At 37.8% G+C, this 15002-nt stretch overlaps 1 protein-coding gene across 2 annotated transcripts in view; it reads right to left on the bottom strand.

Moving 5' to 3' along the window:
• Positions 1-14436, bottom strand: part of LOC137277721 (unconventional myosin-Ie-like) — a 48891-nt gene extending 34455 nt beyond the window's left edge. For both annotated transcript variants that reach the window (XM_067809612.1, XM_067809611.1), the window contains exons 1-2: positions 14265-14436; positions 12701-12826 (exon numbers count right to left, since the gene is read on the bottom strand). In XM_067809612.1, the coding sequence (XP_067665713.1) occupies positions 12701-12826; positions 14265-14267 (129 nt within the window). In that variant the 5' untranslated portion in view covers positions 14268-14436. The remainder of the gene's footprint in view (positions 1-12700; positions 12827-14264) is intronic.
• Positions 14437-15002: the final 566 nt, after the last annotated feature.

The raw sequence follows: 15002 nt of genomic DNA, 5'->3' as shown, positions 1-15002 counted from the left end.
TAAATTGTTAGAGAGCAATAATTAACAAAATGTAATAACAAATTGCATAAGATTACAACAATGTTATTGCTTGTTTTATGCATTTTTTCCTCAGAAAACTTAAAGGCAGGCGGAAAAAGAAAAAAATGCACCAGTCAAAGTATTATTACTTTCAAATACTAAAGGTATTTTACTTTTGACATTTTATACTAAAATCAATCTAAAACAAATTTTTGTGTAAGTTTACATTTTTGACCAATAAAAAAATTGGAATTTTATTTTTGGGAGGGGGACAATTCATTTCTATATTTTGTTCTTATTCTTGGAAAAATATAAACAGCGGATCAGCAAAACAAGACATAACACTGGTCTGACCTAAACAATTTAAAATATCTGAATACACCGAGCACGTATTTCCTCTGATGAACTATCAAATTTGCTGATGTAACTTGGTTGCATGACAGATGGTAGTCATATTACATGTAATATGTTGCCACTTTTGGATGACCCTCCCCATATCAATGGAAGATTTATAAGAGATCAATTATTGGGTGTTTCACAATAAGGCATTGTCCAGGGGGTGTAATGCTCAAGTGTATGAAATAGTTTAGAAATGTGGCCGGCAAGTTGGGCTATCTATGCCTGAAAGTTACTTCATGAGCCCAAAATCTGAATTTAGAAACTTAGCAAAAGTTTACTAATACAAAAATACATGAAGATTTTGTATTTTGCATAACACGGGTTTCACCATTCAGTTGTCTAGATGATGAACATTCTTATCTGGTCATAACCTTGCATGATTTAAATGGGTATTATAACATAAGTAGCTGGTGAGAGTGACATACATCATAACATGTATTTACAAAATAATCCCATAAAAATTCATTAGCCTGTCGGGCCAATGACTGTGGAGAATTACCGACCTGAATGGATTTTTACTAACCTCAGGCAAGCGGGCCAGTGGCTTTTCACAAACTGGAAATGCTGTATGATGTGTTTGAAGCACAGCACCATTTGAAACAAAGGCCACTTATATGGATCTTGATGAAAATTCCCATTCACACTGGTACATTCCTGCGAGTGTATATTTTTTTCCAACAGTCATCATTAGGTAAATGCGAAAATGTCTGCTTGTCTTTACTGGAAACACCACAAAAATAAACTGGCAACTGAAATTTTATACATACTTTTTAGAACTAAAAGTCTAAACATATAAATTTGACAAAATTCCAATTAGAATTACGAGAGTAAATTTAGTTTTATGCCACTCTTAACAATATTCTACCAATATCACAATGAGGGACACCAGATATGGGCTTCATGTTTTGTATCCTTATTGGGAATTGAAACTTGGTGTTTGACATGAGCGAATAATTTAACCACTTAGCTATGCCACTGCCACTTTGGAATTAAGAAACAAGAAGACACAATCATCAACATCCCCCGCAACGGTAAATTACTCCTCATGAATGTGTCTCCTAGTTATGATTATGCCAAATGTTTTGGCAAAGTAGAAAGAGACTATTGAAAATATTTTATTCAGAATTCCAAAACTACCAAAAGGCACCAGCACACCATCAGACCAATCTATGAGCAAGTTTGGTGAGGAAATATTGAAAGGTTTTACAGTTGTGGTTCAGATAAGACCACTTCCACCAAATTCAGTCAAAATCAAACTTGTTGCCATGGAAACGCAGATACATATTTATCCATAATTCCAAAACTACCAAAAGGCATCAGAGCATCCTCAGATCTATCTATGTGCCAAGACTGGTGAAGAAATAGTCAACAGTTTTAAAGTTGACCTCAGGAAAAGGGCACATCCACCAATTTCAATCCAAGTCGAACTTGTTGCCATGAAAATGCAAAAAATATCTTATACAGAATTCCTAAGCTACCAAGAGGCACCAGATCTATCTATGTGCCAAGTTTGGTGAGGAAATTGTGAATGGTTTTGAAGTCCTGGTCCGGAAAAGAGCACACCCACCAAACTTGGTCAAACTTAAACTCGTTGCAACAGAAATGCAAAATGTATCTTTTTCAGAATACCAAAACTACCAAAAGGCACAGTACACCACCAGATCTATCTATGCGCCAAGATTGGTGAAGAAATAGTGAACAATTTTGAAGTTCTGGTGCGGAAAAGAGCACTACCAGCAATTTCAGTCTAAGTCTAACTTGATGCCAGGGAAATGCAAAAATTATTTTATTCAGAATTCCAAAACTACAAAAAGGCATCAGTACACCACTAGACCAATCTATGTGTCCAGTTTGGTGAAGAATTAGTGAATGGATTTAGAGTCCTGCTCCGGAAAAGAGCACTACCGGCAATTTCAGTCGAAGTCACACTTGTTGCCATGGAAACGCCAAAAATATTTTATTAAGAATACATAAACTACCAAAAGGCACTAATACACCACCAGATCTATCTATGTGCCAGGTTTGTTGAAGAAATATTGAATGGTGGCAAAACCTGTTGCAGGGGATAGTAACAACAACAAATATAAACTGCAAGCTTTCCTTGGCATTGGCAAAACATGATATACCAGTTCTTCAACTACCAAAATTATGCCAATGCTGAACAATAACTGGAGAATCTGTACTGTAAAACCTGAGGTTTACTTTCTAAATTAGCAGTGGCAGGAGAAACTTCACATATTTCTGCACTCACATTCCAAGAACATTACCAAATGACTTTAAACAAGCTAGAAGCAAGTAAACAGTGCATTAAGCAAATGTCATAACCCACACAATACCTTCCTGTCACACAAGTCGTAATATGGGGCCGGACATTTCCATGGAGCCCCAGTCTTTGCCATGATAACTGCGTACAATCTCACATGCCACTGTGTAAGTCCTACAGGCTACATCCCAACACTCCCAGGTCAGGATGAGTTCATACAACATGCAGTCTTACTCTATCATCACCTTAGTTCTTTTGTGTTTGAATGAGCGAGTTTGGCTTTTAGCAATACTCTAGCAATATTGTGGTGGGTGACACCAGAAATGGGCTTCACACATTGTATCCATGTGGGAAATCTATCCCAGGTCTTCAGCACGACAAGCAAACACTTTACCCACTGGGCTACCCCAGCATCCACTTTCATGTCTGAAGAATAATGAAGACAGGTAATTATAAGAGACCTGTTTGTTTTGTAATGCAACATTTGAGCTAAATAATGGCTGTCTGTAAATTGTCTCTGATCAAACAACCAAGCAATAGCCATCATGAACATCAGTCTGGACTATTTCACTGGATGACACGCATGGCCAAGGGTGGTTCTGAAAAAGTCTGGAAATACAATCAAGGTAGGTGGAGATACATAGCCACAATCAAAATTCTGGTGAGTCCATGGGATCTACTGATCAAGCTGTACAAGCTTCAGTTACGGGAATATCAAACATGTTCATCAACTTCCATTTATTGTTTCACAGATTTCATAATCCTTGCAAACACACTATCTTTCTGAAAGGTGTACACTCAAATGGATTTTGCTATCTTAAAACACTTGGAGCAAAAACAAGTAATACTTTTAGTAATAGTGAGTCCTTAATTAGAAATTGATATGATTGTTTTGTAATGTGCCACCAGCTTACAGGAAGCAATATATCCAAGAGAGCCCACGCAATATGGAAAATGTGGCTAGTCTAGATTTCCTCAGAAAATAATGGAGGTCTCAGGGCTCCTTTTCATTGTATTTCATTCTTCACTATGAACTTTCTTATCTGTGAAACATCTTCATTTCCGAGACTAGTTGTTAGTCAAGGAAGGATAGGAGATGTCATGTATTCAACATAAAATGACACTAGAAAGATCCATAAACAGGTAATATAAAAGTGTGACCCAAGAGGACAAAATGCTGAATGTTTCTAACTGTAATCATGTTTGCATAGTTTCCATGGAAATGTGAAGGAAATGTCAGTCAACAGATAAAACTACCTCAGCTCACAGATATGATCCCCTATAAAACAAGAATGCTACTTCCTTGATGAAAATGTAAATAAACAGGACTCCCCCAACCCTGAAACTGTACACTGTATATGTACATATCCATTCAAGCTTAAACTAACAAATGAACTATTTCCTTGAACATAACAAGACAAATACAGAGGTGAAACAAAGTATCCTGGCCAGCCCTTATGTTGGTACAAAGAAGCAAAGAATTTAGAATTAGCACGTAACTTGTTTTCCCATGATGCCTTGATACAGAGCCAAGAGCAGTAATCATCCCTTGACGTGTGGTCCAGTTGACGAGCAGGCTAAATATCCAGTACATGTTGGACAAAGGAAAAGTGAAAACAAACGTTATCACAAACCATGCTCCCAGCCCATTTTGTTTGTTCTCCAAACAAGGGATATTTTTTCACCCCTGGTTTACAATACATAGAAATGAAGACAATATTGACATGAGGGCATTCACAAATTACAGATAATTCCTAAACAAAGATGAGTTCTGGCATGTTGCAAACAAACGGCTTGTTTTATTTTCATGTAGATTCCATAAGTAACACACAATAAGGTCTTCTGAGGAGGCACAAAGGTGCAATCCACAGCAGAAGCCAATTTGGGAATTAGAGGAGCTGGTTGTTTTCAGAACTGGATGTATATTTGAGGGGTAAGGCATGACAGGAAATTTAGGCACTTGGAGTGAGAGAGTGAGTGAATGAGTGAGTTGTTTTATGCTGGAGGTGGAGGGACTCCAGACATGGGCTGCACACATTATACCCATGAGGGGAACCAAACCCGGGTCTTTTGTGTGAGTTAACACTTTAAAAACCCAACTCAGTCACTCTGTAGAACCAAGCAGACTCGCGTCTGTCACGTGATGTGGCCGTCTAAATCACTTGAGCATCATGTGTTGAGACTTGATGCCAGATATTTTGCTCCCTTCAATGCCCTTCGGAGACTACAGATAACCAACATATAGGCGAGGTAGGTTCTGCAAACTGGTTGTAATGTATTTGACCTCACAGAGAGACAACAGTTTCCTGGCTATTTCTCCTACAGATTGACTTGCTTCCTTAAATGGGATCTTCCGGTCAATATCCTCTTCACTTTCTGACTCAGCTATTGTTCTTATGATACTGCTGGATACAGCAACCAATCATATAAAATTATCTTTAACAGTGTTTCATGTTTTACGCTGTACTTTAATCATAAAACAATGAATGGTCATATGTGTTCATTATGAGTGAGTGAGTGAGTGAGTGAGAGAGTGAGTGAGTGAGTGAGAACATGTATGTGACATCACTGCTTGATGTAACAAGACATCACCAAACGTGGCAGATCTTTGGCAATCATTGACAAGTACAAGGAAGATAAAGTATTGACAGACATAATGATGAACCTCTCCACAGCAACTTCAAAACTCCAGGTCCTTTGCTGACTGAGCTACCTCTGCCCTACATCATTACACCATACATAAATGAATTCAACATATTTTCAAAATCAATGGTCCAAACAAAATTTCACTGGACCCCCATGTGATACTTTAGGTCTAGAAGTCTTTCCACAATGTCCACTGAAGAGCTCAACCGATGAAAGCCTAAATGAATAAATTACTCTCCAATTCATAAAATCTTTCTCCAAAAGACTAAATGGATAACCACCAGATTGCACAAATGGTCTGCTAGCAATGGTCGACAGCTGCCATTGATTATGTTCTTTATGTCTGCATAAATGTCTTCCCACCTGATAAAATTGCATTCAATCATTTATGGTGTGATAAAATAATAACTCATTTAGCTGTCAGAGACGTGAGTACAACAACCATCCTGTTACATATAAAACATCAAACATTCTGCAAATACATGACTCACTAACAGGTGAAGTGTGGCCCCTGTGACAATGAGTGTTCAAACACCTGACGTGAATGAGAGTGAGTTTAGCTTTAGGGAGCTTTCGCAATATTCCAGCAATATCATGCTGAGGGATGTCAGAAAACGGCTCAACACACTGTACCCATTCAGGAGAGTTAAACCTGGGCCTTCAGGATGACGAGTGAACACTTTAACCACTAGGCTACCCCACTGCTCCTGATGTGAATGGACTGTGAATGGGAGAAAAATGTGCTGTATTTGAACAGGGAATCCTTATTTTAACCCCATAGGTTCAATAATTGAAGTGCTATAGTAGCAAATGCCCATCAGTTCTGAATGGGGGTAGTGGGATGGTCTAGCGTACTTACAAGCCTGTTTGTACAACCTCAGGCAAAATCAAAACACTTATCACAAATGAAATGTAAAAATTATTGCATATATCATTTTGAAAGTTACCATAGGGTTGCAATTATTAATTCATATATTTCTTCAGGGGAACTACAATTAGGAATAAATTACAAACATTTTTAAAAAGCAATCTATGGCGCCTATTGAAAATACTTTCTAAACATCTTCAAAACATTTTATTCTAAAGAAATAAATCACAAAAATATTCTAGACTATCCAAAAATGTCTTATTAGATCTGTATCTTGCAAAACAGCTTTGGTGGCAGTTTTGGTCCTGCATTGATCATCAAATCTTAAAATATAGCTATATACCAAGGTGACCATTTTATCCCAACATGTTATCGATGTGCAACCCGAGGCCAATCTGAGTCACATCCTATTTACACCATGTGTAGCACTGTATCTCTCACAGGCCACTTCAGGCTTCTGTCACTCACAATCACAGGAAATTGATACATTATGACCACAGAATACTACAGTACACAAAACACAAATCCACTGGTGAACAATGCTCTGAGATAAGTCACTGAATTTGGAAATTTCAATCACCTTTCACCAGAGCACAGACTAACAATGAGATGTCTTTAAAATTACTCTAATTTCTATACAGATTAGAATCTAGCTTTCAAACGACAAAAGCACGTAATCACAGTTGTTAAATTGATACCATACAGGTTTCAAAATATGATATCAGTTATCAAAATATGATATCAAATAAGGAAAAGACAAAACCTAAAACTGCAGCTGTCTGTTTTTCCAGGTGTAACCTGGCTTTATTGAAAACATCAATGGAAACAGCTGAATCTGGATCACCCTAGTGATTAAAACTAATACTTATAAACACCATTTGACATCATTAAAGATTGTTAATTGGTGATGAATAAATTATCAGTCCAGTCAGATCCAATTTATATGTAGCATGGGATTATGTTGAAAACACTTTCCTGTGATCACACTTGGGTCTGAGTGAGTGAAGTTTGTGGAAAGGAGAGGAAAGTGAAGTTTGTGGAGAGGAGAGGAAAGTGAAGGTAGTGGAGAGGAGAGGAGAGGAAAGTGAAGTTAGTGGAGAGGAGAGGAAAGTGAAGTTTGTGGAGAGGAGAGGAAAGTTAAGTTAGTGGAGAGGAGAGGAGAGGAAAGTGAAGTTTGTGGAGAGGAGAGGAAAGTGAAGTTAGTGGAGAGGAGAGGAAAGTGAAGTTAGTGGATAGGGAAGAAGATGAATGGCATGACTCAGAGCAATTGATCATGCCAGCAGTTGCCAAACAGATCTCTCACTCTATCCCCACAAGGGAATCAAACCTTCTACATTACATCTGCATCTACATTACCATCAGGATAACCTGTAGCTCCTCTCATCAACAAGAATGATGGAAGTAATACCTTCCAAAGATGCAAACAGCTTAAGTTAACCAGGCTGGTGTACAAGCTACAATTCACAGTGGTCCAGATTGTATATAAATCTAATTTCTAACACATTTCTATCAGGCTTCCCAAGATGTGGGTTATTCATTACTGAATGATTACACGATGCCATTTAGAAACTGGTCAAATGCAACATATGTCATATTTGGGATTTCACTTTCTTAGTAAAGGCTGAGCGTGCTAGGCTGCTGACTTTGTGTGCTGGCGATTAGGTGCCTGACTCTGAGGGTACAGGTTCTAATCCAGGATGGGACTCAACCTAAAAAGTACAAGAATTTGTACTTTACTAAGACAGTGAAATCCCAAATGTGTCATTACTGAATGTCCTGTCCGTTGGTTTTGCTTGATGCAACAGTATTCCACCTACATGACAACAGCATGTTGATAATGTCATGAAGCTACCATGATACACTAACAGATCACTGAGCCTGATTGTCATCCATTTGGTTGCCTCCCAGAGCTCCAGCTAAGATTTACCTCATGTGGGCACTGTACCCACTATATTTTTTGGAGGAGGCATTATGAACGTTGAGTGGGTATTTCATTTTCCATTACCCACTGCTTTTATATACATATATTTGGGTATTTCAGTGATTTTACTCTGCTAAGTACACATTGTTGAGTATGTTTACTAAGCAGGTATATACTGCCTCTTGTCATACCTAATCAAAACCAACTTAAACATAATGGATGTGATTTCATAAAAACATCACTCATCATATACCAACAGTACAACTTAATAGCAATCGATGTCATTTTCATTACACAAGTGATTTCTGTAAATACATTCCGTAAACATGACTTGAGGTTTTTGCGTATCTAACCGTTTAAATGCGTATTTGATATGCATCAGTTATTCTTCAGTGTGCAATTGGAAATGCATATTTTACCCGGACATGCACATTATCTGGGTCTCTTGCCTGCCTTGACCAACGTTGGTCCCTCTGGATGTGTTTTAACCCAGATGAGTGAGAGAGCAATATTCCTGCAACATCACAGCAGTGAACACTAGAAATGGGCGTCACACATTTTACCCATGTGGGGAATCAAACCCTGGTCTTCAGCGTGAGACACGTGAAGGTCCCAGGGTAGAATAGGCCTTCAGCAACCCATGCTTGCCATAAGAGGCGACTAACTGGATTGGTGGTCAGGCTCGCTGACTTGGTTGACACATGTCATCAGTTCCCAATTGTGCAGATCAATGCTCATGTTGTTGGTCACTGGACTGTCTGGTCCAGACTCGATTATTTACAGACCACCGCCAGAATATTGCTGAGTACAGCGTAAAACTAAACTCACCCTCACCCTCACCAGCATGATGAGTGAACACTTTAACCACTAGGCTACCCCACTGCCCCTAGATATGCAGCTGATGTACTGTTACTAAATACATACAATGACATGAAAACAATGTATCACTTTAACAATGGTACCGACAATGGACGATTCTATGCATCACTATACAAACAGTCATGATATTACTGTCCACAGTGACTAAGGCTAATGAAAAAACACTTCTGTAATAAGCACCTGACTCCAGTTAACTCTCTCTGAACAACTTCAGACCAGTAGCTACCTTAATAGGCATCACACATTTGACTGAAAATAGACATGACATGCATACTGACATGTGCATATTACACCGCATTAACAGAAAACGAGCACAGAGAGGATTGATATATTAAAATATATGGAACACTATTTTAAAATGGTACTGTAATCTAGCTGAATACTGCACATGCTTTAAACAGTTTACATAAAATTAACTGATCCCACATATGTATCCACAAGTGGTTCCATCCTGTATCTCAATCTTCAGGAATCTCTATTTCTCTGTCTCATGGAATGCATAATTATAACATTGACCCAGATGTGATGATACGAGAAACAGGCAAGCGAAGGAAAACATACTTCCTGAATGGTTGGTCATACAGTCCTAAAATGCAGCTTTAATATACAATACATACATCAGGAAACAACACTCAAGCTGTTTTCCAGCTATATGCCTTTTCTTAATACTAAAAACTTCCTGGTTGTTAAACATTCTTGTTCCAAATATTACAAGTCTGGTTTACTGGGTATCAGAAACTGTTCATCACTGACATGTTGACGTCCATATTCTTGCTATGGTACCTACATCTCTAGTAGTATTAATACAACAATATGAACATGTTACTATAGTCATCATTCCTGCATCAATCCATGTTACAAAACTGTCACGAAAATTATAACAAAAATAATAAAAAAACAAAAATTATATAAAATGAAGTCAGTTGCTATGATTCCTTGAAAGAGTTCCTTGCAATCAGCCTCAAGCCTCTACTGCAGACTGATGTCTCCACACATCTCACAAAGTCCATTCATCTAATTATATACACCTTTCATCTATTTTGAAGTTTACCCTTTTGAATAAACAAAATGATAATAACCTTTCATTGAGAAAATATCCTAACACTTGAAAAACTATTTCAACTTCTATTTGGTTTACCCTAGCTGTAACAAATGAATACTAGAACAGGACACCATTAGACACAGCTGGAGAGCCAAAACAATACAAAACTTAGACTGGCACTTGTCAACCTCCAGAGCATGAAGTAATCAATAACTGAATGAGTTAATGTGATACAGATATCAAATATTATACAAAAATGTGTCGAAAAGAGTTCAAATTCCAATATTTTTGACAGATATATCATTCTGGATCTATAGTAGGTAGCATGTTCTGATACTAATCTCTGTATCTATTACAGGATATAAAGCACATACTGACTGACACGCCCACTTCTGTGTATGCATACACACGGGACACAATTTCATGGTGTAACATAATGTCACAGACACATCCAGGTAAAATGTGTTATCTTTAATGTTGACATAGGTCATACAAAATAGAAATTTCTTCCTTGTCTGTCCCACAGCAATATATGAGCATACAACATACACAAAGATTGCCACTAGATGTGGACTTTAATGTATGAAATTATCAGAATGATGTAACAGTGTTTCTGTCTTCTGACACAATATTCTCTGCAATGATAATACACAGACCTAGGTTCATATGTTCATATTTTATTCCGACATTCTTGTGTGTTTTAATCCTCTTTTTTTTTCTCAAACATGGACCCACACACATACGGAATTTTTGGGTTACATTTGGCAAACAAGCAGTTTAAAAATAACAACACCTTTCACTCTAAGAGGTGGTTGAATGAATATGAAAATGAAGAAGTCACATGGTTTTCACACTCTGGCACCTCTTACACTCTTTCGGGTATTGTTATGAGAATATTTCGGGGGAGAATAGGTCAGTACTCTGTCAACGCCCTAATATCATTCATTTGAGAAATAATTTTCTCAGTGTAATAAAGAAGAAGTGCAAAGAAGGGTCCAAGCCAGTATACTTGGATGAGACTTGAGTCAATGCCATGCACACTTCCAGCAGTCAGTGGGTACCCGATGGGGGTGATAAGGGGTCACGTAGAAAGCTGCCTCTAGGGAAAGGAGAGAGACTAATCATTCTCCATGCTTGTTCCTCCAGCAAAGGCTTTCTCCTAGGCTGCGACTTGGAATTTCAGGGCCAAGTCCACAATTAACAGAGACTACCATTCCAAGATGAATGATGCAGTTTTCCTCGACTGGGTTAAAAACAAGTTGGTACCTGCTCTATGAAAGAAGTCTTTCTATTATAATGGACAATGTCCCATACCACAGCGTGCAGGACCCCGACAGTAAAGCCCCGACACTGAACAGTCGAAAAAGTAATACAACTCACCATGGCTCGACAAATTTCAGATCACATGCCCTTCAAAGGCAACAAAGCTTCAGCTACATGAGATCATAAAAACCCACAAAATGAACCTTTCTACAAAGTTGACAGTTACATAAAAAGTAAGGGTCACAATATTCTGCAGCTTCCACCCTATCACTGTGACCTTAACCCCATTGAAATGATATGAGGTATTGTCAAAGAAGATATTGCCAGATATCAAACACAACTGTTAGATTACATGACATAAAAAGGTTTTGGTTCAGAAGTCAATGAACAAAATCACAACTGAAACTTGGCAAAACTGTGTCAACAAGGTAGCTAACATCACTGAACAAGGTTACTGGTCTCGGGATGGCTTACAACAGGCAACTGTGGCACCACTTTTCAGTGTAGATATTGACATTGTTATCAAGCTAATGGTGTTGGCATCTACACCAAAATGTTGTATCCAGTACCACTCAAAGAACTATTTATTACTGATTATTCACATGCCTCACTGACAAAACTGGGAAAGTAATAGTTGTGAGGACTGTCACCTACTTACAATCATGTGTTGTGTAAATGTGTTGTAACAAACCCTGAACTTAATAACCGATACTTGATCTCTACCAGGTAACAAAACTTAAGTGTCATATATATCTCATGACAACCACTGCATCCTGTCAGCTTTATGACATTACTATCGATAGATGATCATGGGCTTTGGATGCACTGATAAAGGAAACTGTCCATCATACGAGTATCACATTATAATGAGTACGAAGAGCTTGTAATAAACAGTTGTCGTAAGTTTTGTTTTACCTGTGATTGCAATACTGAGCAGGCTTGCCCTTTCGGGTATTTTGATGCTTAATGAATGTCCACTTACCCATGCATTTTCTTATTTAAAATACAGCATCAAAGTAATAATATTTAAAGGTTAATATCGATAAAATACAGCCTGACATAGACACAGAGAGACACGCAGAGAGACAGGTAAGCAGGCAGCATGAAATTTATAGTAGTACATATGTAATACATGAGAAATTTTTAATTCCAGATTCAATACTTTTTTCCATGCTACTTTTTAATAGCCAATATCTCTGCACTGTACTGTATCATACAATTTCATTAACTGTTCAATTAATGATATGCTCAGAATTGATGCTTCAGCTCAATTTTTTCTTTGCAGAAAGAAGTCAGTGAAAAGTCAGTTCATTAACACTGGGAATCTACTATTAACCTATAGTGTTAAATCATAAGTGTATTTATGTGACTACCAGTCTACTACTGACACATGACTACTGTTGGCCCCTGTAAGGATACATATATACAATCCTCCATGAATCTCTTCTTCAGGTTGTCAACAATTGCTGACTCAGAGATCTTTTGCAGGAGGACCATGTCATCAACTCCGCTGGTCTTGACATTGCGACTCTGCCAATGGTATGTCTGTGAAAACAAAGGCCTTCAAACATCAGATTCATGCCTACATGAAACAATGTCTTTTTTCAACATTACTGTCATAAATAATATACTTAAAGACCAAAGTAATATGGTTTGTTTCATCCTCTTTTTCATTTCCAAAACAAAACAACACTCACCCACATGACAAACACTACCATAACCTACATCTAAATTTCAAAAGGAAAATTTCTTGTCCACTAAAGTAAAATTGTTTTCATTATTTTCAGAAAAATGTTCCATATTATACGTGTCAAAAGATACACTTCGCCCTATCTATATTAGCTCAAATTGAGGCTCACAACAAACACTGAAATAATATCCTAATCACTAAAAATATGTGAGAATTTACATCCCATGACACACAAAAAACGCACCTAGACAAAATTAGCAAATTTACCTTCAACCTAATTTTGTCTACAACAAACATAAGAAAACACTGCACATCAAGCTCACTTCCTAATAGTCTGAGCCATGTATCAGGAGACACACAATCAATCAAACCAATCAAAGACTGATGAATCTGCATGCTGAATGTGACAGATTTAACGAGTGTGACAAAACTTCTTACACAACGAGTGTCACTAATCTTCACTAATTAGTGAAGCGATTTCAGTGCCAGCTGCTTCTCTGACCTACTTAACCACTTGCGAATGTGCTAATCGGAAATTAACATGGTCCGACAGCAAGCTATAACGGCACACATCATGTGAATGTGCATACAAATATAAAGTTATACTGAACTTCAAGCTGGGTACAAAATGCTTTGATATGTGGTGATGACTTTTATGGAGAAGGACATACTATGTAATAGGTCTCACTTAAGTTACTGTTAATCTTACTGAATATGGACATGAAGATCACCACCAGTCATTTTCAGTTTCTGAGATGATTCATTTCTGGTTTCACTTATGAATATACATAAAAAGGCTACACACACTGTACAAGGAGCGTACATGTCAGAGAGTAAGTTAAACTCTCCGGATTTAACAAACTCTGAATCACAAACTCTATCTTAATTCAATTAAGGACATGAGTGACAGAAACTGTCAGGTAACTGAGGGATTGCTGAGACTGAAACTGAGATTGCCTTCTGATACAAGGAAGTGACAGTCAAAGCAGCTCAATCTATTTCACTGCAGGTTTGTAGTGTCATTTATGGGCATTGATGGATCCAAAAATAGCCCACCAACACTGCCGAAACGTGAACGGCAACAGGTAGTGTAGTCATGGCGGCCACCTGTTATATTGTCGGACAGAAATTCGCTGAGAGCCCAATAGACCGTGACAACAACTTCACTGCCAGCAACAGAACCACCGTGTATTCGTGTATTTGGAGTATATAAATTGCCATCTATTCTGCAATCGATTTCAGGTTACAACAGCATCTCGAGACAATCGAGATATCGTAAGACAGATTACTCACCATTTTGCCAATGAAGCGCTGAGTGTTAGCCCGTCTTGGCCACGAAAGAGAATGAAGCAAGGTATCCTCGAGCTGTTCTTAATCCATGTCAGTTTGTTCCGATAATTACTACTCACTTGGACATGACAACAAACTTCTCTTTCCCGTATGAAGCTATAGGCGGAAACACTCTACCTCTTTCCGCAGTTGCGCAGTGATGCAGAACACCTGTGTGTGACGTCATGTTATTACCCATATATGGACTACGGACACGGCGTTTCATACCGCAGGGATTGTCCATCAGGTGTGATGTTTTATTAGGGAACGTTTGTGAACGTAATATAACATTTCGCTACGGCCTAAACTCAGTCGTTTATAAACCATAAAATCTATCGCGGATAGTTTAATTTGACAGCATTGTGACTTTAAACAAATAACATGTTCGTACTAATATACTCTACTGCAATACAGTATCCTAGCTATGTAATATACAGTACTGATTTTGTTTTACTTCACACTTATAATCATAATGGTCATCGTTGATATCAGTGATGGTATGAAATGAAGGTGTCACGATAACTATGACATAACCCTTTTCTGCAGAGATGTAGGCTCTATTAGAAATTGACATAATTATAACCGAATGAGAACACGCGTTTAAATAAATCATTATTTCTCAATAGCGACTATTCAGTAATATTCACACCACTGGAATGATATAAATATATCTGTTAGGATCCACTATTACGTGTTTTAAAA

Source organism: Haliotis asinina, chromosome 3, assembly GCF_037392515.1.
Source record: "Haliotis asinina isolate JCU_RB_2024 chromosome 3, JCU_Hal_asi_v2, whole genome shotgun sequence".
NCBI lineage: Eukaryota > Metazoa > Mollusca > Gastropoda > Lepetellida > Haliotidae > Haliotis > Haliotis asinina.
Note: the sequence above shows the minus strand (reverse complement) of the source record. Positions and strands in the feature narration are given on the sequence as shown.